The 27944-nt window shown below is 46.9% G+C and overlaps 2 protein-coding genes across 3 annotated transcripts in view; one reads left to right on the top strand and one right to left on the bottom strand.

Moving 5' to 3' along the window:
* LOC148508039 (uncharacterized) overlaps positions 1 to 27944 on the top strand; it is a 171308-nt gene that overhangs the window by 53768 nt on the left and 89596 nt on the right.
* Positions 62 to 27438, bottom strand: LOC148508041 (uncharacterized). 2 transcript variants are annotated; one of them, XM_088445252.1, is made up of 10 exons: positions 27387 to 27438; positions 25454 to 25644; positions 23423 to 23501; positions 23257 to 23342; positions 22989 to 23103; positions 20230 to 20327; positions 19552 to 19663; positions 2397 to 2948; positions 489 to 770; positions 62 to 397 (listed from the first exon to the last, which is right to left on the bottom strand). In XM_088445252.1, exons 3-10 carry the CDS (start codon positions 23463 to 23465, stop codon positions 96 to 98), a joined length of 1590 nt encoding a protein of 529 aa, XP_088301378.1. In that variant the 5' UTR covers positions 23466 to 23501; positions 25454 to 25644; positions 27387 to 27438; the 3' UTR covers positions 62 to 95. The 2 variants fall into 2 exon arrangements, with proteins under 2 accessions (XP_088301378.1, XP_088301379.1); XM_088445253.1 differs by lacking the exon at positions 27387 to 27438 and adding an exon at positions 27273 to 27338.

Genomic DNA, 27944 nt, shown 5'->3' on the forward strand with positions numbered 1-27944 from the left:
ACGCTTTATAAAGCGCAAAACGTGTGCCTCTAAAGAATGTGAAGACCGATGTGTGTATAATTAATTATTTTATTATAAAAGGAGTACTCGAGACCTTATTTTTTCCCTCTCTTGAGGCGCTTGCCCTCAGACGCTGGCGTTGTTGGCTCTTGGGGGCGCTCCTGCCTACGGGTGAGCCGAGCGACGGAGGCTGCTGGGGGAGAGGGAGCAGGTGGCTCTTGGGGCTCAGGCTCCCCTGCTGCAGAAGCCCCACCAAGGCCATACAGTGTGGGCATACTTAGGCCAGTCATTCTTTTAAAAACAGACACCATGCCTTCCATGATGATGTTCTGCCTCTCCTGTGCAGTGGCCAGTCTCTCCTGAGCAGTCGCCAATCTAGACAGAGTGGCCCCAACACCTGTAAAGCCAGAAGAGCAGCAATATAAGTACTCTATACTGTACCAAATCACGTGAAAAAGGGAAATAAATATCTGGGACTGAACAATTACCTTCCAGAGCTTCTGCTTGTCTCTCCTGAAGTGTCAGTTGTTGGCGTTGAATCTCCATGAGACGATCGTAGTATTCTAGCGCCGCAGCCCTGTCTGACTGGAGCTCCTGGAGGATTTGTGACCGTGAAGATGTCTCAGCAAGTGTCGCGGCTGGTGACTCTGGTAGTGGCGGCAGTGGTAAGGGTGGTAGTGGTAGCGGAGGTAATGATAATGGCGGAGGTGGTGAGGGGCTCTGTGGATCGAGCCTTGGTGATCGCGGGGACTGTTGCTGATCCTCGATATCTATGGAAATGAGTGAACATTACCCAAGTTACGTTTTCCCTGATTCAGCATGGATAGCAAGTCTGCGGACGCACGCAGCCGGCCACTGCGAAATTATGCAAATGAATGCGATCGCAATGCCGCCGCGGCACAAGATGCTGACGCCCAGCACTACATAAAGCCGCCCCCTTCACTTTACTCACATCCGAAATAGTTAGCAAGACAGCGAAAACATCGGTAACATCGAGAACCATCGGACCCATAAGTACAGCTGTGGTTGACCTGACCTCACGCAGAAATTGCTAAACTTCCACCATCGCAGTGGCTAATTTATGGCCGCCCCTGCAACGCCATCCGAACGCACTGGCACGCCTGCGTTTCATCGACCACCCACCCGTCACCACCCCCCAAACGGTCACTTCCTGTCAATCATTTAGCGCTTGGACTGCGTGCTCACTGCAAATGCTTCTCGGTCACAGTGACCAGTTCGCACACGCGCACTGTGATGTATACGCATGCGCAGAATGCAAACATCGGCCGGGTGCGTGCGTTCGCAGACTTGCGATCCAAGCTGAAATCAGGCTCATATAACGGACGCAGCTAAGGACAACTGTTGAACCTTCCTGATAGCTAAATGTTACAGGGGGAGATGTATCAAACCTTGGGGAGACAAAGTGGAGAGAGATAAAGTACCAACCAATCAGCTCCTGACATTTTTCAAGCACAGCCTGCATAATGACAGAAGGTGATTAGTTCATAAAGTGGAGAGGGAACGTATGAACTTCTGTCATGTTACAAGCTGTGCTAGAAAAAAAAAAAAAAAAAAAGACAGTTAGAAGCTGATTGGCTGGTACTCTCTCCACTGATTGGTTCATAAAGTGGAGAGATAACGTATGAACCAATCAGCTTCTGTCATGTTACAAGCTGTGCTAGAAAAAAAGACAGTTAAAAGCCGATTGGCTGGTACTCTCTCCAGGGTATATATTTACTATAGGTCAATATTTGGTAGATTTTGTATTTCAGGGTCTAAATCATACATTTAATAACTTGATTTTTTTTTTACATAGTTTTTTTAAAATAATGTCAAAATTCAAGTGTTAGTAAATGTGTGATTTAGGGGTATATTTAATGAAAGTTGATTTCGGTTGATTTTTTTTTTGGTTGATTTTGTGTTTCAGGGTATAAATCACATATTTACAAAAAATGATCTGTTAGTAAATGTGTGATTTAGACCCCGCAACACAAAATCGACCAAAAATCAAACAAAATTGGCTTTTAGTAAATGTACCCCCAAGGCTTTATACATCTGCCCCCACAATGTGAATAAATTAGCAGTAATCTCTCAAATGTTATTAGGAACACAGGTGCCTGATACCAAAGTCGACGCAGCTAGCGTCCGCTGTAGCCCTTTGTGTCCTCGATAGTTATATCTGTAATAAATACGGACAAAAATTGTATTATTTCTAATTGCTTAAATTCATGTGGGCTAATGGTCCATTTTTGGTTCCAACTGTCGGTGTCAAATACAATAGGCTGCCAATGTAAGTTGGGAACAGAAAGCCTAGTCCCTAACGTGTTGAAGCGGGCAGGAAGCCGGTAAGATACAAAGCCATGCTACTAAAAGTAAGGAGTATTTATAAATATTACCTTCAGCTATGCTCTGATGCAGGGCAGATAGTGGCCTAACAGTGTCCCCTCCATCCAGTCCCTGGATCTGCTCTTGGTGGATGCAGACCATGGCTCTCTGCTCCAATGGCGTTAGTAGTAGATGGGCCGTAGGTCCCAAACCATTCACTCTAACTTGTCTGTGATGCTCTCTGAGCTTCTCCTTGAGCCGGCGCTTGAAGTCCTGCCATCTTTTTTTTACCTCCTCTACGGACCGCGTTATGGGAGCCATCGTGTTGACGTTGTGTGTGATTTGTTGCCAAATGGCCAGCTTGCCCGCTGACGTGAGGCTACTGCTTGCTGTCATGAGCATGTCCACCACATTGTTCACTAGAATGTCCACCTCCTGGTAAGAAAAATTAGGCCGTCTCTTTTTCCCTAATATGTGGTTTGAATGTCTGGCAGCAGCTTGCTGGGTGGCGAGGATGGCTTGGCTTGACCGGCCTGGCTGTCTAGCAGCAGTTCCTAGAGTGGAAGGACTTTCGTGATGTCTTCGCATCTGAGGTCTTCTGTGTTGCAAAGTCGCTTCTCTCCCTGAAAATATCGGAATTACTTTATCTTTAGCTTTATGTGTATACGTAATATTTTTATGTTTATTTATAGATCATTCAAAATGTGTGTATTCGCTGGCATTACATTTTTGTGTGAGTGATGCAAGGAAGGGTTGTGGCTACTACAGGTTTGTTTGTTGACAATGCGTCAGGCAGAGTTGGTCAAAGGTGGATTATTCTTTTTCGCCAATGGCTTTATTTATTTATTTTTTTGCTGACAAGAACTAATAGACAAGCAGCAACCATTTTTAGTAGCAGCGGCCGTGTCAACTAAAATGAAGCGGCAACCTGGCTCCACATCCGTTACTGGGTGTCTGAGTTGCGTCATATACGTACGGCCCATTTATCAATGCGTTTTATCACATGCAACAAGTTTTAAAACTTGTTGCGTGTGATAATGGTGTTCCAGCCAATCAGCTCCCAGCTGTCATCTGTTTACAGAATAATAGTTGGGAGCCGATTGGCTGGAGCACCATTTATCATACGCAACGAGTTCTAAAACTCGTTGCATATGATAAAACGCGTTGATAAATGGGCCCCACAGTTCTCTGTTGGGACACATTTCAGCCAATCACTGTTGAGAACATTTTGAAAGGATAAACAGGGATATATCTAAGATGTACCTTGACATGCCACTCAATAATTCCCTTCAGTAAAAACAATCCTGTGTTGTCTAATCTCATAAACCAGGACAAACAAACTGATGGATCCAAAAGCCACTTTTGGTAAATTTTGTTTAACCAATGTGTTTGAGGCGCCAACAGCTGAGGGCCACACAGGAGGTGTAGGGAAATGTCCCAGAGGATATCGAGAAGCCCCTCTGGGTATAATATTTTATTTGTTTTTCTGTTTGTAAGATGATTACTAGCTGCATTTTTACTTTACCATTTTAGTTTAAATTTCAAATTTGTTAAAATAAAATTTTTTCACAGTGTATTATTCTAATTTTTGGGAATATATATAAAAATATATATATTTGGCTTCAGGTGGTGAAGCTGCATCCTACAAAGTACATAATCCCTGCCCTGTAAAAGGCAATAGTGTAAGAAACAGTACCCAATATCGCACACACTGCTGAAGTAGCAAAGTCAGATGGAACAGCCTGCAATAGACATATACAGAAGGGAAAATAATGTGTGAACTACCTGTATAAGTTTGAGAAACACAGCATTTACAATCTGCACGCAAGTGTATCTCGTCTCGCCCACATATACAGAGGCGACCACAATTATGACTTGGTGTACTGCAGGCCCAACATGGAAATGGCGCATATGTGAGTGAAACAAATCTAGACGCGTCTCCAGATCGTCCGACTTGGCATACTACGTAAAATGCGCCTTTATTTCCAGACACAATTTACATCTGCATTTTGGAAACTCTACATTAGACCCTATGGGGTTTAAATCTGATATATAAACTGCGGTACTTGTGATTAACAATATATTTTAATCTGTCTTTTTAATAAATAGAGACTATAGGCAGAATGTACCAAATGACAATTTTGCTAAATATTATTATATTAATATATATGAGGTCAAAATGAATGTTTAATTTAATTGAGAGCAATATTTTTTTATTAATTATGTTAAAAGGGCAATATTAGTTCATTGTTAATTGGTGTAAGAAAAATGTTTTTATGAGGAGGGCAACATTTACATAGAACAATAACTATTGCCCGTCTAAAAAAAATATTTTTAAAAGCAGTTAGCAATGAATATTGCCACTTTAATATAATTAATAAATAATATTGTTTTCTTAGGATAATTAAAAATTAATTGTGCACCTTAATATATATATTAAAAAAATTTGTCCCCATAATAAATGTATTGTTACATAATGATAAGTGTGTTGTTTTTCCTCTTCTGATTGGCCAAATTGATTCTTCAGTTTTGTTTTTCTAGCGGTTTTGACCCAACTCCCGACGGTTAGGCCATTTGTAGATACCCAGTGGTCACGCAGCCAGAGAAATTGTGCTATCTGATGACTGAAGAATTAACAGGTCTTCCTTTACTGGCGGTCGGCCATATTTAGCCGGAAGTGCTCCATACCACCAAGGTCACTGGAAAGGTTTAAATGCAGAAGTTCTGCATTCTACTTGGAGAGTGTGAACAGCCAGAATAGTAGTTCCAGTATGTGTGTAAAAGAGCTATAGCCACCTTGGGGAAAGAAAATTATCCTGGAAAAGCTGTTCCGCACGCCAGCTCTTGCAGCTGGTTGTACCGTAGAAGGACTATGCACACAAAAGGCTGGCTAGCACACACCGGATGTGCCATTACATCAGAATCGCTGGATTCCATTTAGCCACAACTGACGACTTTTGCCTGCAAAACTAGTCAGAAATTGCCGGCTCCGCAGGAGAGTCTGAGGAGTCAGAGGAGATTTCCTCTTCAAAAACACAGCGAGGCGGTACGGTCGCACCTTGACAGCTGAAGCACAGTTGGCTGCGTTTGCATCCCATGCGACCACGTCAGTTAGGTGACCACAGACTGAAGGTGATTAATTCAAGGAGGACCTTTGTTGAAGACAATTGTGCAAGCCAGCAACGACATTATTATGTACAGCACTAACACATCTACTCCATTATTACACACAGCACTAACATATCTACTCCATTATTGCACACAGCTACTCCATTATTACACGCAGCACTAACACAACTACTCCATTATTACATACAGCTACTCCATTATTACACGCAGCACTAACACAACTACTCCATTATTACATACAGCTACTCCATTATTACACGCAGCACTAACACAACTACTCCATTATTACATACAGCTACTCCATTATTACACACAGCATTAACACATCTACTCCATTATTACACACAGCACTAACACAGCTACTCCATAATTACACACAGCACTAACACATCTACTCCATTATTACACACAGCACTAACACATCTACTCCATTATTACACACAGCACTAACACAGCTACTCCATTATTACACACAGTACTGACATCTAATCCATTATTACACACATCACTAACATAACTACTCCATTATTACACACAGCTACTCCATTATTACACACAGCACTAACACATCTACTCCATTATTACACACAGCACTAACATCTAATCCATTATTACACGCATCACTAACATAACTACTCCATTATTACACACAGCTACTCCATTATTACACACAGCTACTCCATTATTACACACAGCTACTCCATTATTACACACAGCACTAACATGTCTACTCCAATATTAAACAGAGCACTAACACATCTACTCCATTATTATGTACAGCACTAACACATCTACTCCATTATTACACACAGCACTAACACAACTCCATTATTATACACAGGGAAATCACATCTATTCTACTATTCTGCATAGCACTAAAACAACTACTCCATTATTACGCACAGAACACAAGTACTCCGTTATTAGTGTTCCCTCTAGCTCCGGCGGGAGGCAGGGCGCCGGAGCTAGAGAGGGCATGCCCGTGCGTGCGCCGAAGGCGCGCGCGCGTCCGAGAAGGGGGCGTGGTCATCTGGAAAGGGGGCGTGTCTATAAGACGCGTCCCCTTTTCGTCACTCTTGGGGGCGTGCCCGGCACTTACGGACACGCCGGGCAGCCCCCAAGCCCTGCAGACAGGGAGAATAGATGCCGGGCGCATGCGCCCGGCGTCTATTCTCCGGCGGTGACCGGGTCACCGCATGTTTCTCCACCCGCGGGACACTGCGTCCCGCGGGTGAGAACAGCTCCCGCAGGCTGTGAGGGCAGGGCGCTTTTTGCCCTCCTCCTGGAGGGCAGGGTGCTTTTTGCCCTGCAGAAGGAGGGCAGGGCGCCGCGCCCCGCTAAAACAGCCTAGCGGAACGCTACGTTATAACACACAGAACTAACATTACCTCTGTGGCAGGTAATAGGCTTCATTCTAGCACCCTGCACCAGTCACAACATAGTACCTCCTTCCTGCCTGGGGTGTCACTCTCTACTCTGATGCTTCTAGCACACACTGGTCTGTATAACAGAAGTTAGTTGCATTAACTGAGTGTGCTAGAAGCACCAGAGCAGAAAGCGACACCCCAGGCAGAAAAGAGGAACTGCACGGGTTGTGACAGGTGCAGGGTGCTAGAATGAACACTAGGTAAAATGATGCCAGAGGCTGTGGGAGTATCTGATGGTGTGTGGAAAGTCTGATTGGAACTTAAGGAACTTGTGGGGGGAGGTCTGATTGGCACTTAAAGGATGTTTGGGGGTCTGAATAGCATTGGGATCCATTTGTGTCCGACTGTGCCCCTGATGATGTCATGACAGGGGTCCTCACATTGGAGCGATGTAGCTTCTTCACACTAGTGATATTGCTACTAAACAGCTTGCCTTAAATAAAATTTACATTTATAAATATTCTTATTATCGTGCAAGGAGGATGTAAGTGTAATGTCATGTGTTCTCATCCCATTAATAAGTGACTGAACCACTATAGTGATGTCCTATACTAATGTATGAGATACACCAGAGAGTGGTCAGATCTCTGGGCTGGTAACACACAGTGACATGATGTGAGGAGGAGAGCAGGAGTATAATAGGGGCTGATGGCTCCTGATGTATGAGATATACCAGAGAGTGTGGGGAGGAGACTGGTCAGATCTCTGGGCTTGTAACACACAGTGACATGATGTGAGGAGGAGAGCAGGAGTATAATAGGGGCTGATGGCTCCTGATGTATGAGATACACCAGAGAGTGTGGGGAGGAGGCTTGTCAGATCTCTGGGCTGGTAACACACAGTGACATGATGTGAGGAGGAGAGAAGGAGTATAATAGGGGCTGATGGCTCCTGATGTATGAGATACACCAGAGAGTGTGGGGAGGAGACTGGTCAGATCTCTGGGCTGGTAACACACAGTGACATGATGTGATGGGGAGAGCAGGAGTCTATTAGAGGCTGATGGCTCCTGATGTATGAGATACACCAGAGAGTGTGGGGAGGAGACTGGTCAGATCTCTGGGCTGGTAACACACAGTGACATGATGTGAGGGGGAGAGCACAAGAATAATAGGGTCTGGTGGCTCCTGATGTATGAGATACACCAGAGAGTGTGGGGAGGAAACTGGTCAGATCTCTGGGCTGGTAACACACAGTGACATGATATGAGGGAGGAGAGCAGGAGTCTAATAGGGGCTGATGGCTTCTGATGTATGAGATACACCAGAGAGTGTGGGGAGGAGACTGGTCAGGTCTCTGGGCTGGTAACACACAGTGATATGATGTGATGGGGGAAAGCAGGAGTATAATAGGGGCTGATGGCTCCCGACTGCCCCACTGGATGGATACATTTCTCTCATTAGTTTGTGCTGACAAAGGAGGGTGTAGAATAAGAGACTGTTGTAGTCACTGAATAAAGAAACTACATAACTCTTTTCTGTAATAAGTAAATACAATAAAAAAAGGTAGAAAAGGCTCGTGGTGATGTGATAATAGAATATATCATAAATTAATTATGCATCAAAAAGAAGAACTAAATTAAATGCATATATGTAATATATACAGTAGTCGCATCAGGCAGGGTCGATAAAACAAAGTGATGGCTCAAGTAAAACATTTACACAAATATAATATATATATATATATATATATATATATATATGCATACTGTATTTTATTAATACAAAATCCATAGGTTAGTTGATAAATGATTCCTATATAAACATCATTAATATAAATCTAATCAGTAGAGTATCAAAGTGAGGAAATCTAGAATGAAAGCAGTCCTGGAAATGTATAAAAGGTCGGTGACAGCAGTTTATTTACAATAGGGATTCCAAACATGTCATATCTAATAGGCGGAATCATGGCTGCATGGCTAAGAAAGACTAATGAATGTGCTTGCGTGGGTTTCCTCCGGGTACTCCGGTTTCCTCCCACACTCCAAAAAACATACTGGTAGGTTACTCGGTTTCTAACAAAAAAAAAATCTACCCAAGTGTGTGTACATGTGGTAGGGAATATAGATAGCAAGCTGTGTAAAGCGCTACGTAATTATATATCAATGTGTCCTAATACGGCACAAAATGCCCAGTATGGCTGAGCCGTTTCGAGAGGTGCACAACGGAACTTGGCGCAAGAAAAAGCTGCGGCCTCATACACAGATTCTGACTCAGTCACACACAGATGTATAAATGTACAAACATCAAATTGATCAGTGTAATCTAGCCAAGTAGTTTTGTCGCTTCCAGTTTTATTTGTGCACATAAGACGTACATTTTAAGTCAGAAAGACGCACGTCGTGGCGGAGGCGTCCAGGACCAGTTACACTGAGAAGGACCGTTTGGCGCATCTGAAGCCACAGTGTATGAGGGAACATCTGTAATGTCATTTTAGCCACTAACCTTTACAATTTGTGGCACTACTTTCATTGTATTCTCCCTCACATTGATAATCTCCTGATTATATGTATAATTATCTAAATTATCATATTTTCATCTATTAACTTTTGGAATGTTGTTAATAAAATATTATTTTTTTATATTTGAATGTTCAGCTTCAGCCACTGGTTTGTTTTATGAACTCTGTTACTTTATATCACAACCACACATAGGGGGGTATTCAATTTGGATCGAAAAGTCCGTGCTGGACTTTTTCGCTCCACATCGGAGGTTTTGACAGGTATAATGTATCGGGCGCGTGCCCGCTTTATCCCCGTATTCAATTAGGAATCAGCTAAAACGGGACCTGGCGGAAAGGTAAGTATCGAAAAAATTTGGGAATTTTCGGGAAATGTTCCTGGGACCCCCCTAAAGATGTCCAGACATGGGGGATCACTATGGGTACCCCCGTTTTTGCCTGGTGAAGGTAAGTCGGGTTTTCAAATAGCCGTGGCAGGTGCATAAATCTGTCTGGAAGAAGGGGTGAAGAATAGCACTTAGCTTTTTTGGGGGGGGGGAAATAACTATGCCCATCAAATATGGGGTACATGAAAATGGGTGCAAGCATATTTTTAAGTCCCTAAAATGATTTTTAAAAATTCTTCAAAAATGCACCTGCCGCTACCACCCGCAATGAAGAAAATACCTGCCGCATACATGGGGACCCCTCTGGAATTAATTTAGCTATTTTACAAGTTTGTTCCCTATTTTTATTTTTTTCACCCCCAAATGTAAACTTATTTTTTTGGGGTGTCCCGATTTTTTATTTCAACTTTTTTTGACACAGATTATTTTCCGGGGACACTCCCAGGGGTGCAGGCTATTTTTTTTAAGTCTGCATTCCTAAACCCCAATTCTGCACCTTTTTTTCGCCAGCTAAACACTGGAGAAAACTTATCCCCATTTTCGCACCGGCGAAAAGTCTTTGAAATTGAATACGGGGATAATTAAAACAGGCAATAAATTATCGCCGATAACGGGTTTTCGACTCAAATTGAATACTGCCCATAATATACTTACGTTGTTTTCTTTACAGTGGGTGCAGATGTATATGTCAATTAAGTTGAAAAAACAAGAGATATGGTAAGAACTTACCTTTGTTATCTCTGTTTCTACGAAGTCCATAGGGTCCACAGGGTTGACCTTGGGGTATAGTTGGATCTGGATCCACGGGCACCACGCAGTTAAAGCTTTGCTGCTCCCAGGATGCACTTGGGTCCGTCCTCCTCTATACCCCGCCCCCGACCACAGGCACCTCAGTTGGTAAGCAGCTAAGGCCGGAGGAGGAGACTAAACAGAGAGAAGGAAGACTGGAACACACAAGAAACCATAGTCACAGAAATGGGAGACAGAAAACCGGTGACCAGCCACACAGCCCATTTGAAGCCAGGTGCGTCAGGGCGGGCGCCCTGTGGACCCTATGGACTTCGTAGAAACAGAGATAACAAAGGTAAGTTCTTACCATATCTCTTGTTTTCTACTTCAGGGTCCATAGGGGGTCCACAGGGTTGAACTTGGGGATGTCCCAAAGCAGTTCAACTAAGGGCGGGTACGCTCCTGTGCTGAAAGGAGTACCCGGCGCCCAAAGGATGCATCCTGAGAGGCGAAGGTGTCAAACGCATAGAACCTCAAAAATGTTTGAATTGAAGACCAAGTGGCCGCCTTACACAGCTGAACAGCGGAGGCGCCATGTCTACCAGCCCAAGAGGGACCCACAGAACGAGTGGAATGAGCCTTAACAGAGGCTGGCACAGGTAAACCCTCCTGTGCATAAGCCTCACAAATAACGGAACGAAGCCAACGGGCTAACATTTGCTTGTTGGCAGGCCAACCTCTCTTGTGAAAACCGAAGAGGACAAACAAAGAATCCGATTTCCTAACTGAAGCAGTCCGGTCCACATAGATTCTAAGTGCCCGGACTACATGTAAGGAAGCCTCACCAGCTGAAAGATCAGGTGACTGAAAAGCTGGCACAACAAGTTCCTGATTAATGTGGAACTTTGAGACCACTTTGGGCAAAAACTCAGGACGTGTGCGGAGCACCGCCCTGTCCTGGTGAAAAATCAGAAAAGGAGGGCGACAGGAAAGCTCCCCCAATTCTGACACCCTCCTGGCAGAAGCAATTGCCAGGAGAAAAATGGTCTTAAATGTCAGCCACTTGAGCTCCACCGACTCAAGCGGCTCAAAAGGAGGACCCTGCAAGACACGCAGTACCACCGCCAAGTCCCAAGGAGCCACCGGAGGCACGAAGGGAGGCTGGATCCTGAGAACACCTTGGAAAAAGGTGTGAACATCTGGCAGTGTAGCAATCTGTCGCTGAAACCACACGGACAAAGCAGACACATGAACCTTCAGAGAGGCCAGGCGTAAGCCGAGGTCCAAACCCGATTGAAGAAACTCCAAGATTCTGGAAACCCGGAACACCTGCGGATCATAGTTTCTGGATTCACACCACTGAAAATAAGTGCGCCACACCCTGTGGTAAATCCGCGAGGAAGCAGGCTTGCGTGCCCTAAGCATGGTACCAATGACCGAACTGGAGAAACCCCTAGACCTCAAGACGGCTGTCTCAAGAGCCACGCCGTCAAAGACAGCCGACCCAGATCCGGGTAAAGGCAGGGCCCTTGAGACAACAGGTCCCGACGCTGAGGGAGAAGGTACGAAGCGTCGATGGAGAGGCACCTCAGATCGGAGTACCAAGGACGTCTGGGCCATGCCGGAGCTACCAGCACGAGCGTGCCGCCGTCCTGCTTGAATTTCCGCAGAACCCGAGGAAGCAGGGATATCGGAGGAAACAGATAAGCCAGGTGAAACGTCCATTTCACCGACAGTGCGTCTACCAGACAGGCGTCTGCGTCTCTTGTCCTTGACCCGTAAACGGGCAACTTGTGATTGTGACGGGAGGCCATCAAGTCCAGCTCCGGCAGCCCCCACCTGTCCACGAGTAGCTGAAATACCTCTGGGTGAAGCGACCATTCCCCGGGATGCACGTCGTGACGGCTAAGGAAGTCCGCCTCCCAATTGAGGACTCCGGGAATGAAGACTGCCGAGATCGCTGGAATGTGACACTCGGCCCAAGCAAGAATGCGAGACACCTCCGACATTGCTGCACGACTGCGAGTTCCCCCTTGGTGGTTGATGTACGCCACCGTGGTGGCGTTGTCGGACTGCACCTGAACCGCCCTTCCGTGAAGAGCGGGGCCGGACGACTGCAGGGCCCTGTATACTGCCCGCAGTTCCAGGATGTTGATGGGGAGAAGTGCTTCTTCCGCGGACCAACGACCCTGAAGCGATAATGAGCCGGTCACTGCCCCCCAACCCCGGAGACTGGCATCCGTCGTGAGCAGGACCCAGTGCGGGATCCAAAAGGGGCGCCCCTCGACCAGATGCGCTGTCTGAAGCCACCAAGCCAAAGACTGCCGAACCTCCGGGGACAACACCAGCATCTGAGAGCGGATCCGGTGAGGTAACCTGTTCCATTCCGATAGAATCAGCCCCTGCAGGGGCCAGAAATGGAACTGGGCAAATTCCACCATGTCGAATGTCGACACCATGGACCCCAGAACTCTCATAGCCGAATGGACCGACAGGCGGCAACTGCTCAGGCAACTGTGTATCCGCAGCTGCAGGGAGGAGACCTTCTCCGGAGTCAGGAAAATCCGTTGCGGACGAGAATCCAGCAGGGCTCCCAAATGAACCATCCGCTGTGATGGAATCAGGGAGGACTTCTTCCAATTTATCAACCACCCGTGTGCTTGAAGACAAGCAATGGTCAGAGGGAGATGTCGAAGAAGCAGCTCCGGGGAGCTCGCCAGCAGCAGAAGATCGTCCAGGTACGGCAACAGACGTATACCCTGACCCCGAAGGTGGGCAGCCATAACTGCCATCACCTTGGTGAACACCCTCGGAGCCGTGGAAAGGCCGAAAGGCAACGCCCGAAATTGGTAGTGATGGTTCAGGATAGCAAACCTCAGATACCGCTGATGTGCCGGTGCTATGGGCACATGGAGATAGGCGTCCTGGATATCGAGGGAGACCATATAATCCCCGGGTTCCATCGCCAGAATGATGGAACGTAACGTTTCCATCCTGAACTTGGGAACTCTGAGGTATCTGTTCAGAGACTTCAAATTCAGGATAGGGCGATGAGAACCATTGGGTATCTGCACCAGAACAGAGTAGAATAGTACCCCGTCCCGCGCTGAGACTGCGCAACGGGAACAATGACCCCTGCTTGTAGCAAGGATTCTATAGCTACCTGAATCTGGCCAGCTTTGGTCTTGTCCAGAGAAGGACTCGTGCAGAAAAACTGGTGGGGCAGCCTGAACCGAAAAGACAGGGCGTACCCCTGAGAGACTACTTCTCGAACCCAGGCATCCGTGGTGGTATTGTGCCAACACTGGGCGAATTGGAGAAGTCGGCCTCCCACTCTGGGGTCCCCCAGAGAGAGGCCCGTCCCATCAGGCAGCAGGCTTATCCTCCTGCTTGGAAGAAGGGCGCCGAGCACTCCATGCCTGCTTCTTGGGCTTGGGTGCGGCCTTGGTCGTCGAATGTCTCGGGAAGGACTGGCCCTTGGCCTTACCCTGAACCCGAAAGGACCGAAAGGCAGAGCTCCTCACTTTAGCCGGCGCAGAGGCCGAAGGGAGGAAAGCCGACTTGGACTCAGCCAAAGTATCCACTATTTTGTCCAAATCCGGACCAAATAGTAAATCACCATTAAAAGGCAAGGCCTCCAGACCCTTTTTTGAATCTGCATCAGCCCTCCAGGACCTCAGCCACAGGGAGCGCCGAGCAGACACCGCTGCAGCCGACACCCTAGAAGTGAGCAGGCTGGCATCCAAAGACGCTTCCCCGATATAGGAAGCTGCATCCCGCATCTGTCCCACTAACGCTCTGTGGATATCCGGAGCCTCATCAGGAAAGGTATCCTCCAAGGCATTGGCCCAGGCCTCAATGGCTTTAGCCACCCAGGAGATAGCCATGGACGGGCGAGCCACCGCCCCGGAAAGAAAATAAATGGACTTTAAACAAGTCTCCACCTTCCTGTCCGTGGGATCCTTCAAAGAGGAGATAGACGGCAATGGCAGCGTTGCGCTTTTGATCAAGCGGGTAACGTGGGAATCCACCGCCGGCGGAGTCTCCCATTTCCTGCAATGAGCTTCAGGAAAAGGATAGTTCGCCGCCAACCTCTTCTGTGGATGGAACCTCTTACTGGGTAATTGCCAGGCCGCCGCCATATGATCCGTTAATTGATCAGACAGAGGTAACACAGTTGAAGTCACCTTGGCCTTTTTAAAATTAGGAAACTTCGACCTAGGAGCCGGCGCATCATCCTCAACATGTAGGATAGCCCACACCGCCCTAACTAAGGCTGGAACATTAATGGAGGATTTAGCTTCCACCTCCTGCCCCATGGCATCAGAGTCAGAGTCCTCATGGATTACTCCACCATCTGAGGACACTTCCGAGTCCGACAACTGCGCAGCTAGTGAACTCACAACCGGACGTTTAGACGCCCTTGGTGGCACATCACTTTGCAACATTGACTGAAACGCCGAGGATGAAGCCGCCAGACTCTGTACGGAGCTGGAGAGAACATCCACCCAAGGCGGAGGAGCCGTCGGAGCAAAACTCTGCAAAGGCACTACAGACTGACGCGTCACTGGGGGAGACTGCACATACACAGGCAGTCCCGAGTAAGGACCCACAGTCTGGGCCCCCGGGGGGAGACCGCAATATTTGCGGAACACCCGGGGAATGGGGATGGTGGGCTGAGGCAACGCCCTAGAAGGGACCGCTGATGGGACCGATAACTGGTCCGCAATAGACGCCAGCACCTGTGAAAACATCGCCCAAGGAGGGTCCTGTGACACAGGGGGGTTGGAGGGGCCCGGTACCAGCTGGCACCGCCCGCACAGACCATCCTGAGATAAGTCCTCCCCATCAACTCCAGCAGCACAGCGTCTGCAGGAAAACAACACAGGAGCCACAGAGCGCTCAGTCTCCTCATCAGACATGATACCGTAAAAACACAAGAAATACGTATCACCAGAGGAATTACGGTTTTAACACCCGTGCACTCACCAGTATGCGACACAACAGCCCAGATATGGTACTGTGTAGCACACAACAGTATGTGACTGACCCCACAAATACGTGATTTATATAAGTGAGGGTATCAGAAAAACGCCCTTCCCCCACACACCTGCCGGGCCGTAGGAGAAGGAAAGGGATAGTTATAAGCTGACAGTAAGGAGAATAAGTCACAGACAGGCAGCACTAGCAATAGTCACATACAATGCAGAAAAGTTAGTACTCACTGCACCTTCCGCTACAATCAACCGCCCAGATTCAGTGTCTGGGAGGGCTATAGCGCTGTGTACACTGTCCTTTAGCAGGGGAGAGGTACACAGGGGGACCGGTCCACTTGATACCGCCTGGGAGTCTGCGATGCCTGCCAGTAAAGATGGCCGCCGGAGACCTCAGAGGAGGAGTGGCTGAGAGATAAGAGCAGCTCAGCGACGCCAGTCTGCTAGTTGAAAGGCGCGCTGAGCTGAGGGGAGGAGCCGCTAGACAGGGAAGGCTGCCTCCCCTGGCTAGCAATTAACCTCCTGGTTGCCGGTCCCGCTACCAGCCTGTTACGCTGGTGGTCTAGCGGACACGCGGGGTATTCCTCTATAGAGGGGGAGCCCGCCACCGCCGCTAGCGCCTCCGGTCTGTCCCCAGAGACCGGAGGCTTCTGACTGCATATAAAGTATCCGCGGACCGCCGCATGCGGCGACCCGCGGCTTACCTGATCCCCGACGCGTCCGGCAGCAGTCAAGGGAGTCCCCAGAGCCCGGCTAGTACAGGCTCTGGGGTCCCGCCGCGATCCCCAGAGCTGTACTGGCGTCGCGGCGCCAGCGGGGAGAAGGAGCGGCAGCGTGGACGTCCTAAAGGACAGTCTGATGCTGCCGCTCTAAAAGTGTAAAAAAAGTAGAAAAAAATAAAAAAAATTATCTTTTAAAATAAAGCTTAGGGGCTGCTCCTGCAGCCCCACTGCGACAGGGTGACACGACTCCGGCCGGCCACCAACTAAAACTGAGGTGCCTGTGGTCGGGGGCGGGGTATAGAGGAGGACGGACCCAAGTGCATCCTGGGAGCAGCAAAGCTTTAACTGCGTGGTGCCCGTGGATCCAGATCCAGCTATACCCCAAGGTCAACCCTGTGGACCCCCTATGGACCCTGAAGTAGAAAATTTATTCATTTTTGATATGTACTTTTTTCACATCACTAATTTTATCCTTTATTCATAAGGAGCCACAGATCAGTGGCACCATATAAAAGGCGTGCAAATGTACATAGCAGGACATAAAGTACATACAAAAGTACTAAATGGACAGAATAATGCAAAAAATAACAATATATACATGCTAGCTGATAAAAAAAAAAATTTTGTAAGTTACTAGAAAAACACCCCAGTGGATGGGTGCAGCAGACAGGTCCAGAGCTACTATAGCTAAAAGAATACCAAGGGGGAGGAGATGATGGCGGAGGTAAGGAAGAGTACATACAAGTCAGGTGCATAAATATTGGGACATTGACAGAATTTTCATATTTTTGCCTCTATTCACCACCACAATGGCTTTGAAATGAAACAAACAAGATGTGCTTTAACTGCAGACTTTCAGATTTAATTTGAGGGTAATTACATCCAAATCAGGTGAACGGTGTAAGAATTACAACGGTTTCTATATGTGCCTCCCACTTTTTATGGGGCCAAAAGTAATGGGACAAACTAAACAATCCTAAATCTAACTTTCACTTTTTAATACTTTGTTGCAAATCCTTTGCAGGCAATTACAGCCTGAAGTCTGGAACGCATAGACATCACCAGACGCTGGGTTTCATCCCTGGTGATGCTCTGCCAGGCCTCTACTGCAAATGTCTTCAGTTCCTGCTTGTTCTTGGGGCATTTTCCCTTCAGATTTGTCTTCATCAAGTGAAATGCATGCTCAGCCGGATTCAGGTCAGGGGATTGACTTGGCCATTGCATAACATTCCACTTTTTAGCCTTAAAAAACTCTTTGGTTGCTTTTGCAGTATGCTTCGGGTCATTGTCCATCTGCACTGTGAAGCGCCGTCCAATGAGTTCTGTAGCATTTGACTGAATATGAAAGTATAATATTGCCCGAAACACTTTAGAATTAATTCTGCTGCTTTTGTCAGCAGTCACATCATCAATAAATACAAGGGAACCAGTTCCATTGGCAGCCATACATGCCCACGCCATGACACTACCACGCTTCACTGATGACGTGGTATGTTTTGGATCATGAGCAGTTCCTTTCCTTCTCCATACTCTTCTCTTCCCATCACTCTGGTACAAGTTGATCTTTGTCTCATCTGTCCATAGGATGTTGTTCCAGAACTGTAATGGCTTTTTTAGATGTTGTTTGGCAAACTCTAATCTGGTCTTCCCGTTTTTGAGGCTCACCAATGGTTTACATCTTGTGGTGAACCCTCTATATTCACTCTTGTGAAGTCTTCTCTTGATTGTTGACTTTGACACATATACTACCTCCTGGAGAGTGTTCTTGATTTGGCCAACTGTTGTGAAGGGGTTTTGTCTTCACCAGGGAAATAATTCTTCTGTCATCCACCACAGTTGTTTTCCGTGGTCTTCCGGGTCTTTTGGTGTTGCTGAGCTCTCCGATGCGTTCTCTTTTTTTAAGAGTGTTCCTAACAGTTGATTTGGCCACACCTAATGTTTTTGCTATCTCTCTGATGGGTTTGTTTTGATTTTTCAGCCTAATGATGGCTTGCTTCACTGATGGTGACAGCTCTTTGGATCTCATATTGAGAGTTGACAGCAACTGATTCCAAATGCAAATGTCACACCTAGAATCAACTCCAGACCTTTAACCTGCTTAATTGATAATGAAATAACAAGGGAATAGCCCACACCTGTCCATGAAATAGCTTTTGAGTTGATAGTCCACTTACTTTTGGCCCCTTAAAAAGTGGGAGGCACATATAGAAACCATTGTAATTCCTACACCGTTCACCTGATTTGGATGTAATTACCCTCAAATTAAATCTGAAAGTCTGCAGTTAAAGCACATCTTGTTTGTTTCATTTCAAAGCCATTGTGGTGGTGATTAGAGGCCAAAATATGAAAATTCTGTCTATGTCCCAATATTTATGCACCTGACTGTATCAGAGGAGAGGGCCCTGCTTGTGAGAGCTTACAGCCTATAGGGAAGAGGTGGTCAAATATGGGCGACACTGTGGGTGATCGATGTGCGGGGAAACAGTGGCGGGTTAGGAGGAGAGCTGGTTTGCTTTGAGATAGAGATGGGTCTTGGGAGCAGCTTGAAACTTTAAAAAGGTGTCTGATAGGGAGAGGGAGTGAGTTCCAGGAGTGAGGAGCAGCACAGCACAGGCGACATCCTGGAGGCAGGAGTGAGAAGAGAAGCAGCGGCCATTGGCCAAAGCAAAGAGGGTGGGCGGGAGGGTGGTAGGGGATGAGGTTAGATATGTAGAAGGGAAAGGATTAGCTGAGGGCTTTCAAGTGTACTCTGTGGGGGAACCAGAGCCAGTGAAAGGTCTGGCAGAGAGGAGAGGCAAATTCAGAGTGGTTAGAGAGGAAAATGAGCAGAGCAGCAGCATTTAGAGTGGATTGGAGAGATGGCAGTCAAGAAGGCCAAATAAGAGAAGGTCGCAATAGATCAGGCAAGAGATGATCAGTGAGCTGATGAGGGTCTTAGTGGCCTCCAGGGTGAGTAAGGGCCTGATCCTGGAAATGTTACGAAAGTGGAGCCAGCATGACCGGGAGAGATTTAGAAAGAGAGGGAGAACATGAGGATCCTCCTGGACAGCAGACTTGTGGAACATAGCAGAGGGTGACGCTGAGATATGATAAGCTCAGCTTTAGACCAAAGTAGTGAAGGGTGGTCCTCAGTGTCACAGGCATATGAGAGGTCCAGGAGTATGAGTATGGAGTAATACCAGGCCCCTTTTCTCTTCTCTTGTTATTTATGTACAGCAAGTTTATAGGATTTGGAGCACTATCCTAAGGACTGGCTGACAGGTGGTGTGATTTCTTATTTAGAGTACTTATTCCTGTATTTATCTATTCCTAACACGGAACCATAAGATCACATAGGTATTGTCCTTTTTGCCTTCTGCGATAATTGCTTATTACTCACTTGTGCTGACATCTGTATGTATGTCCCCGTCCTTATACTGCTGAGCACGGATCACGTACATCTCTTCTTCTCCCTCCATATCTTCTATCTTAATATAGGTCAGGTCTTCTCCCTAAATAACCCGTAATGCAATAAAATAACAACTTTAATTATCTCTCATTTCATTAACGGAGAGTAAACAGTAGAATATCAGTGTATAAGCCATGCACAGATGCTCTCAAGGGCGTCGGAACTATTTATGTTGGGGGGCAATATAATTTAATTTTGGCGCCACCCCTCCTCCGTCGCAGCAGGTTGCAGGGACTGTACATTATAGCAATAGGCTGCACAGCACCTGCACTCCTGGAGGAGGAGGTATAATGGGGGGACTTTTAACTTAAAGACCACACATTAATCCTCCTCCTTCGTGCAGTGCAGCCTATTGCTATAATGCACAGCCCGACCGTTCGAAGCCGCCACTGTCCGTCCACAGATGCCACGCTCTCAAATGTTTGGGGGAGGCGAGCCTGGAAGGGCACCCTGCAGCTACATGCTCCGGACAGTGCTCCACTTCCTACAGCCGGCAACCCCTCCCCCTACGCGTGACGTAATGATGTCATGAATTTAGGGGACGGGGCCAGCACAGGGCACATTGCTGACGCTCTTTGGTATTTTAGTTAGACCCTAAATACCATCTACCTGATACTCCTGTGGGATGCTGTGATCCTCCTCTGTACCATCCTGGGAATACAGAGGACGGGGACATCTCTCTGGGGTATCTCTGTTACTGGATCCATCTGTAGGAGACACACAGTGACTGAGTACATTGTATACATGTCATTATCAGGTTATGGATGTACATAAAACACATTACATTGATAGCATAGGGATTCATTTCTGCTTGCCCTGTCTAAATAAGACTAAGGACCTCATTCAGAGGCGGTTGCTAGAAGCGATCGCTCTCTCTGAATGAGGGCGGGCGCTTCTTGTTTTCTGGTGCGGCCTCCTGGTCGCAAGCTAAGCTGTGGGTTACCACCCAGAGCTTAGCTTGCGACCAGGGTGATGGCGCTTGCGGCTAGACCATAAGGTTGGGTCTGGGCACTCGCAAGCATCAGGGAGCTTCCTGCTCTGATCGAGCAGGAAGCTCTCCACTGACATCACAGATGATGTCAGTGCGGCCGCCCACAAAACGGTAGGCGTTCCTAAAGGAACGCCTCCGTTTTGGAAACCACCCCCCCAGCCCGCCTGTCAACATCGACAGCCGCCCCTTTTGTAGCGAGTTCCGGAGCGACCCAGTTGCGAGCACATCGGTGCTTGCGACTGGGTCTGAATGACCCCCTAGATCCCTTATATGTTTCAACCTTACTAAAAGAAAACCAGATATGGATCATCACGAAAAAAGAAAGAGGTCATGTAAGAGTTCTCATTTTAATCACATTTTGTTATGTTACAGCCTTATTCCAAAATGGAATAAATTCATTTTTGTCCTCAAAATTCTACACACAATACCCCATAATGACAATGTGTACAACATTTTTTTTAGATTTTTGCAAATTTAATAAATAAAAAAAAACCCACTAGATTATATGTACTTAATATAGGTAGATGTAATGCTAGTATACAGATTGCCTCTAACACAAATGAAGAGAAAGTGATCAACATTGAATACTGTAATATAAAATATTATAATGTTAATGCACAGAGAGGATCATGGAGAATAAGTGGTCTTATACTATTAATCAGCGATGGACCGCCGCAGCACAACATAAGGACGCCCCCTTTACCATACACACATCTGTAATCCTTAGCAAGACTGCGAAACCATCGGTAACAGTGAGTACCATCACAGCCTCACGCACTCTTGCACAAGCGCTGACCTTACTCAGGAATTGCTAACCTCATTGCACGCAGTGAAAGGACAAACTGTGTATGGCATTGCAGTGGCTAATTTATGCATGCCCCTGCAACAGCATTCAAACGCAATGGCACTTCTTCGTTTCGCCAACAACCCCCCCCACCCCCAAACGGTACTTCCTGCCAATCACTCTGCGATGGGTCTGCGTAGCCACTGCAGTTCACAGTGCTGAACGCAGTGGCTGCTTTGCACACTGCGATGCATATGCATGCGCAGTACGCAACAATCGGCCGACTGCGTGCGTATTAGCAGTTACGATCCTTGCTGAATCAGTCCCATTATCCTCTCTGTGCACTAAAAGTGATAATATTTTTTGGAAAGTATTCAATGATGAATTCATTGTCTAGTTTTATTTTGTATTGATTTATAAGAATCCGAGAGTGTGGGAAGCAGAGTAGTCAGCTCCCTGGGCTGGTAGCGCACAATTATATGATGTGAGGGGGAGAGCAAGAGTCTAATAAATGGCTCCTGATGTATGAGATACACCAGAGAGTGTGAGGAGGAGACTGGTCAGATCTCTGGGCTGGTAACACACAGTGACATGATGTGAGGGGGAGAGCAGGAGTATAATAGGGGCTGATGGCTCCTGATGTATGAGATACACCAGAGAGAATGGGGAGGAGACTGGTCAGATCTCTGGGCTGGTAACACACAGTGACATGATGTGAGGGGGAGAGCAGGAGTATAATAGGGGCTGATGGCTCCTGATGTATGAGATACACCAGAGAGAATGGGGAGGAGACTGGTCAGATCTCTGGGCTGGTAACACAGAGTAACATGATGTGAGGGGTAGAGCAGGAGTCTGATAGGGGCTGATGGCTCCTGATGTATGAGATACACCAGAGTGTATGGGGAGGAGACTGGTCAGATCTCTGGGCTGGTAACACACAGTGACATGATGTGAGGAGGAGAGCAGGAGTATAGTAGGGGCTGATGGCTCCTGATGTATGAGATACACCAGAGAGTGTGAGGAGGAGACTGGTCAGATCTCTGGGCTGGTAACACACAGTGACATGATGTGAGGAGGAAAGCAGGAGTCTGATAGGGGCTGATGGCTCCTGATGTATGAGATACACCAGAGTGTGTGGGGAGGAGACTGGTCAGATCTCTGGGCTGGTAACACACAGTGACATGATGTGAGGGGGAAAGCAGGTATAATAGGCGCTGATGGCTCCTGATATATGAGATACACCAGAGAGAGTGGGGAGGACTGGTCAGATCTCTGGGCTGGTAACACACAGTAACATGATGTGAGGGGGAGAGCAGGAGTATAATAGGGACTGATGGCTCCTGATGTATGAGATACACCAGAGAGTGTGGGGAGGAGACTGGTCAGATCCCTGGGCTGGTAACACACAGTGACATGATGTGAGGAGGAGAGAAGGGGTCTAATAGGGACTGATGGCTCCTGATTCCCCTACTGGACAGATACATTGTCCTCATTAGCCTGTAGTGACAGAGGAGGGTGTAGAATAAGAGGCTGCTGTAGTGACAGAACAAGGAGAATATGAGACTCTGTTCAGTAATAGCGATTATTACTCACCTGTGCTGATATCTGTAGGGATTTCCTCCTCCTTCCTGAACTGCTGATCACCCCTCACATACGTCTCTTCATCTTCCTCTATTACTTCTACTTTAATATCATTCAGATATTCACCCTAAGTAATACGCAAAAAATAAAATAACACTTAAACAATATCTGATTTCATTTATCGAGATTAAACAGTGAAATATAATTGTATAAGCAACACACAACTGCTCTACATATAGTAATCCCTTTGGTATTTGGCAAAACCCTAAATTTCATCTACCTGATACTCCTGTGGAATACTGTGATTTTCCTGTGAATAAAGAGGACGAGGACATCTCTCTGGGGTATTTCTGTTACTAGATCCATCTGTAAAAGACACACAGTGACTGAGTACATTGTATATTGCATTGCTCTCTCCTTTAACAATAATGAAAGTCTCCTCTTACCCAGTGATGTAAGGATCCGGTGATTCTTCGTCAGCACATCCATGTACAGATCCTATTGTCCTTCTATATACTCCTCCTCCTGCATGGACAAATAGACAGTGACATCCTGACACCTTATAGGAACCTGACACACAAACAATGATACAGTCATCACCCAGACACATCCGCTGGTGTTACTGTATAATGTCCCATTCCCAGCAGTCACCTCTCCAGTCATCACCCAGACACATCCCCTGGTGTTACTGTATAATGTCCCATTCCCAGCAGTCACCTCTCCAGTCATCACCCAGACACATCCCCTGGTGTTACTGTATAATGTCCCATTCCCAGCAGTCACCTCTCCAGTCATCACCCAGACACATCCACTGGTGTTACTGTATAATGTCCCATTCCCAGCAGTCACCTCTCCAGTCATCACCCAGACACATCCCCTGGTGTTACTGTATAATGTCCCATTCCCAGCAGTCACCTCTCCAGTCATCACCCAGACACATCCCCTGGTGTTACTGTATAATGTCCCATTCCCAACAGTCACCTCTCCAGTCATCACCCAGACACATCCCCTGGTGTTAAGGTGCGTACACACTACACGATATGCTCTCCCCCATTCCCCAACATGCAGCAACCTGACGAGATCGTCAGGTTGGCCTGCATGTTAACCTGATGAACGATGATGATGAACGACCCGCGGGAACGCGCATCGTCGTTATCGTTCATCGTTTTGGAGTTAAAAATGGACGATAAAGTGGATGACAGAACGATAACGATATCGTTCAGTCGTCCACTTTAATCGCCCAGTGTGTACCCACCATTATTGTATAATGTCCCATTACCAGTAGTCACCTCTCCAGTCATCACCCAGACACAGCCCCTGGTGTTACTGAATAATGTCCCATTCCCAGCAGTCACCTCTCCAGTCATCACCCAAACACATCCCCTGGTGTTACTATATAATGTCCCATTCCCAGCAGTCACCTCTCCAGTCATCACCAAGACACATCCCCTGGTGTTACTGTATAATGTCCCATTCCTAGCAGTCACCTCTCCAGTCATCACCCAGACACATCCCCTGGTGTTACTGTATAATGTCCCATTCCCAGCAGTGACCTCTCCGGTCATCACCCAGACAGATCCCCTGGTGTTACTATATAATGTCCCATTCCCAGCAGTCACCTCTCCGGTCATCACCCAGACACATCCCCTGGTGTTACTGTATAATGTCCCATTCACAGCAGTCACCTCTCCGGTCATCACCCAGACACATCCCCTGGTGTTACTGTATAATGCCCCATCCCCAGCAGTCACCTCTCCGGTCATCACCCAGACACAGCCCCTGGTGTTACTGTATAATGTCCTATTCCCAGCAGTCACCTCTCCGGTCATCACCCAGACACATCCCCTGGTGTTACTGTATAATGTCCCATTCCCAGCAGTCACCTCTCCAGTCATCACCCAGACACATCCCCTGGTGTTACTGTATAATGCCCCATCCCCGGCAGTCACCTCTCCAGTCATCACCCAGACACATCCCCTGGTGTTACTGTATAATGTCCCATGCCCGGCAGTCACCTCTCCGGTCATCACCCAGACACATCCCCTGGTGTTACTGTATAATGCCCCATCCCCAGCAGTCACCTCTCCGGTCATCACCCAGACACAGCCCCTGGTGTTACTGTATAATGTCCCATTCCCAGTAGTCACCTCTCCGGTCATCACCCAGACACATCCCCTGGTGTTACTGTATAATGTCCCATTCCCAGCAGTCACCTCTCCGGTCATCACCAAGACACATCCCCTGGTGTTACTGTATAATGTCCCATTCCCAGCAGTGACCTCTCCAGTCATCACCCAGACACATCCCCTGGTGTTACTGTATAATGTCCCATTCCCAGCAGTCACCTCTCCAGTCATCACCCAGACACATCCCCTGGTGTTACTGTATAATGTCCCATTCCCAGCAGTCACCTCTCCAGTCATCACCCAGACACATCCCCTGGTGTTACTGTATAATGTCCCATTCCCAGCAGTCACCTCTCCAGTCAGCAGCTGAATGATCTTGTTGGTGAGTTCCAGGATCTTCCGGTCACTGTCTCCCTCATGTATCAGTGAGTGAGGTGGAGGCACCGTGATTAGGATCCGTGTCCTGCCCAATCCTCCAGACACACGGTGCAGCTGCTGGGTGTCACATGCTCACCGAATCTCTGTTTTACTACTGTGTAATCCTGTGAAATGAGAGAGGAACTGGTAAAAGGTCAGTGAAGTTCCACTATTTGTATTTTTTTCTATTTAGAGGTTATTTGTGCAAAATATACAAGGGTTTGTTAATAGACAACCCAATCCTATCTGTAACTGTTTTCTATATACAGTAATGTGGAGTGTATAACCACTTAAATTCCTGCACCTCCTGCCATCTACAGTGAGCCTACCAATCCGTACCCTCTGACTGCACTTTGGGAAATGAGGGCCATCATGTCAAATGTCAGATTTATACACTTTAGTGTCACTGTTTCATTAGTATTTGTGCTCATATACACAGAGTTACATGGGGCTATAAAAGTTCAACAGATTTTGCTCGGATTAAAGAGTAAATTAAGGAAAATTACCCTACCTGACCTCATCTATTATTATAAAATTGGAGCCGGACTTAAATAAGATCATCGCTCTTCAGCGCCTACCGGGCACGCCACATACATTAGGTGCGACATGCACGCGCGTGCCGGGAAAGAAGAGGACCAGCAAAGGGAGGAGTTTAAATATATGTAACGGGATGGGAAGGGGCAGGGGGGGGGTGGGAGAAGGGCAGAGTGCAGATGCCAGCGGAGGTTGACCTGGCAGATGTTGAGCACATAACTACTAGTTTACTTATATAGTGCCAGCATATTCCATTGGGTTTTACAACTGGGAACAAAACAATAATAAAACAAGACTGGATAATCACAAAAGTAAGAGTGCCCTGCTCGCAGGCTTACAGTCATAAGGAAAATGAAAAAGAATGATGAAATCAGTTATTAATGGTCATAATGTATTTGACTTGCTATTAGACTCTTTTACAGAAGCATTATGAGACTCGGAGTTCGGCATGGTAAGGCTATGAGACTGTGGAGGCTGTGTGGTGGGCACGTGGAGGCTGTGAGATAATCAAGTGAACGCTATGTGGAGCTATGTGGTGGGCATGCGAGTCTGTGGAGGCTATGAGGTGGACATGTGGAGGCTATGAGGTGGCAATGTGGTGGCTATAAGTGGGCATGTGAAGGCTGTGAGGTGGCCATGTGAATGCTATGTGGTGGGCATGTGGAGGCTGTGAGGTGGGCATGTGGAAATTATGAGGTGGGAATCCTAAACATTTGGGGTAGGAATTACCAGATGGGAAGCATTATGAAGCTATGAGGTGGTAATTAAAAAGTTATAAAGTGGACTTCAAGAGTAACTCAGGTATGGATATTACATGGGAATTATGGGGCAGGAAGTATGAGGTTATAATGTGGGCATTATGAAACAGGCATTACAAAGCAATAAGTTGGGCATTATGGGGCTAGAAAGCGGCCATTATGAGCAGACATTAATAAGCTATAAGTCAGGCATTATGAGATGGGCATTTTGAGGCTGAGGTGGACATTATGAAGCTTGCATTGGCAGACCACAAGGTGGGCATAATGAGGCTATGACAGACCATGAAGAGGATATAAAGTGGGCATGAAGAGTCAGGTGTCCATTATAATTAATGGGCACTGTGGGTCTAAGAGGCTGGCATTATGAGGGTATCAGGCTGAAATCATGAGGGTGTCATTTGAGAATATGAGGTGGGAGGCACAGTCTCGTGATTCCTACTTTATAACCACTTTGTACCCACCTCACAGCCTCCCAGCGGTCACATCACAACTACATCACTCATGGAGCTGCTTTAGTCCTATCTAAGTTATAAGTTTGCCATTAAATCTCTTTATTTACCTATGTAGAGACTTACCCCCTGCCAGACACTTCCTCCTCCTTTCACCCGGAAGTTGATGCGCTCCATGCATCCGGTCGTGCGTTCCAAAGCTCTGTGCGTTCCACCATATTTTTTTTGTTGTGCGTTCCACCAGACTTCCTGTTTGTGCGTTCCACTAGACTTTCGGCTTGTGCGTTCCACCAGACTTCTCTTTTTTTTGCCTTTCTGCATTCCACGCTCCTTAAGTGGTTTCCGATTTCAGCTTCCGAGTGATCGTCTGAGCGATTGAAGTGAGCGAGCGTAAACCCAGCAAGCAGAAAGAAGGAGTTACTGTTGAGTCTGGCACCATTTAATAATGTATTATTACTAGTATTATTATAGAATTTCCAACATGACGCCACCCCTTCCAGCAGGTATAAAATGCTCTGCTCCTGTAATCCCCTCTTAATATAAGAGTGCAGCAACCTAAAACACTTTTCTCATCTGTTAACTAGTTCAACATAGGTGGTTGCAATCCTAAATTCCTAAATTAAAGACGCATATCCGCTACACGATTAAAATGCACAATTGAACCATAACGATGTTATCGTTCAA

Source organism: Taudactylus pleione, unplaced genomic scaffold (genome assembly GCF_031769625.1).
Source record: "Taudactylus pleione unplaced genomic scaffold, aTauple2 ptg000377l, whole genome shotgun sequence".
Classification (NCBI taxonomy): Eukaryota; Metazoa; Chordata; class Amphibia; order Anura; family Myobatrachidae; genus Taudactylus; species Taudactylus pleione.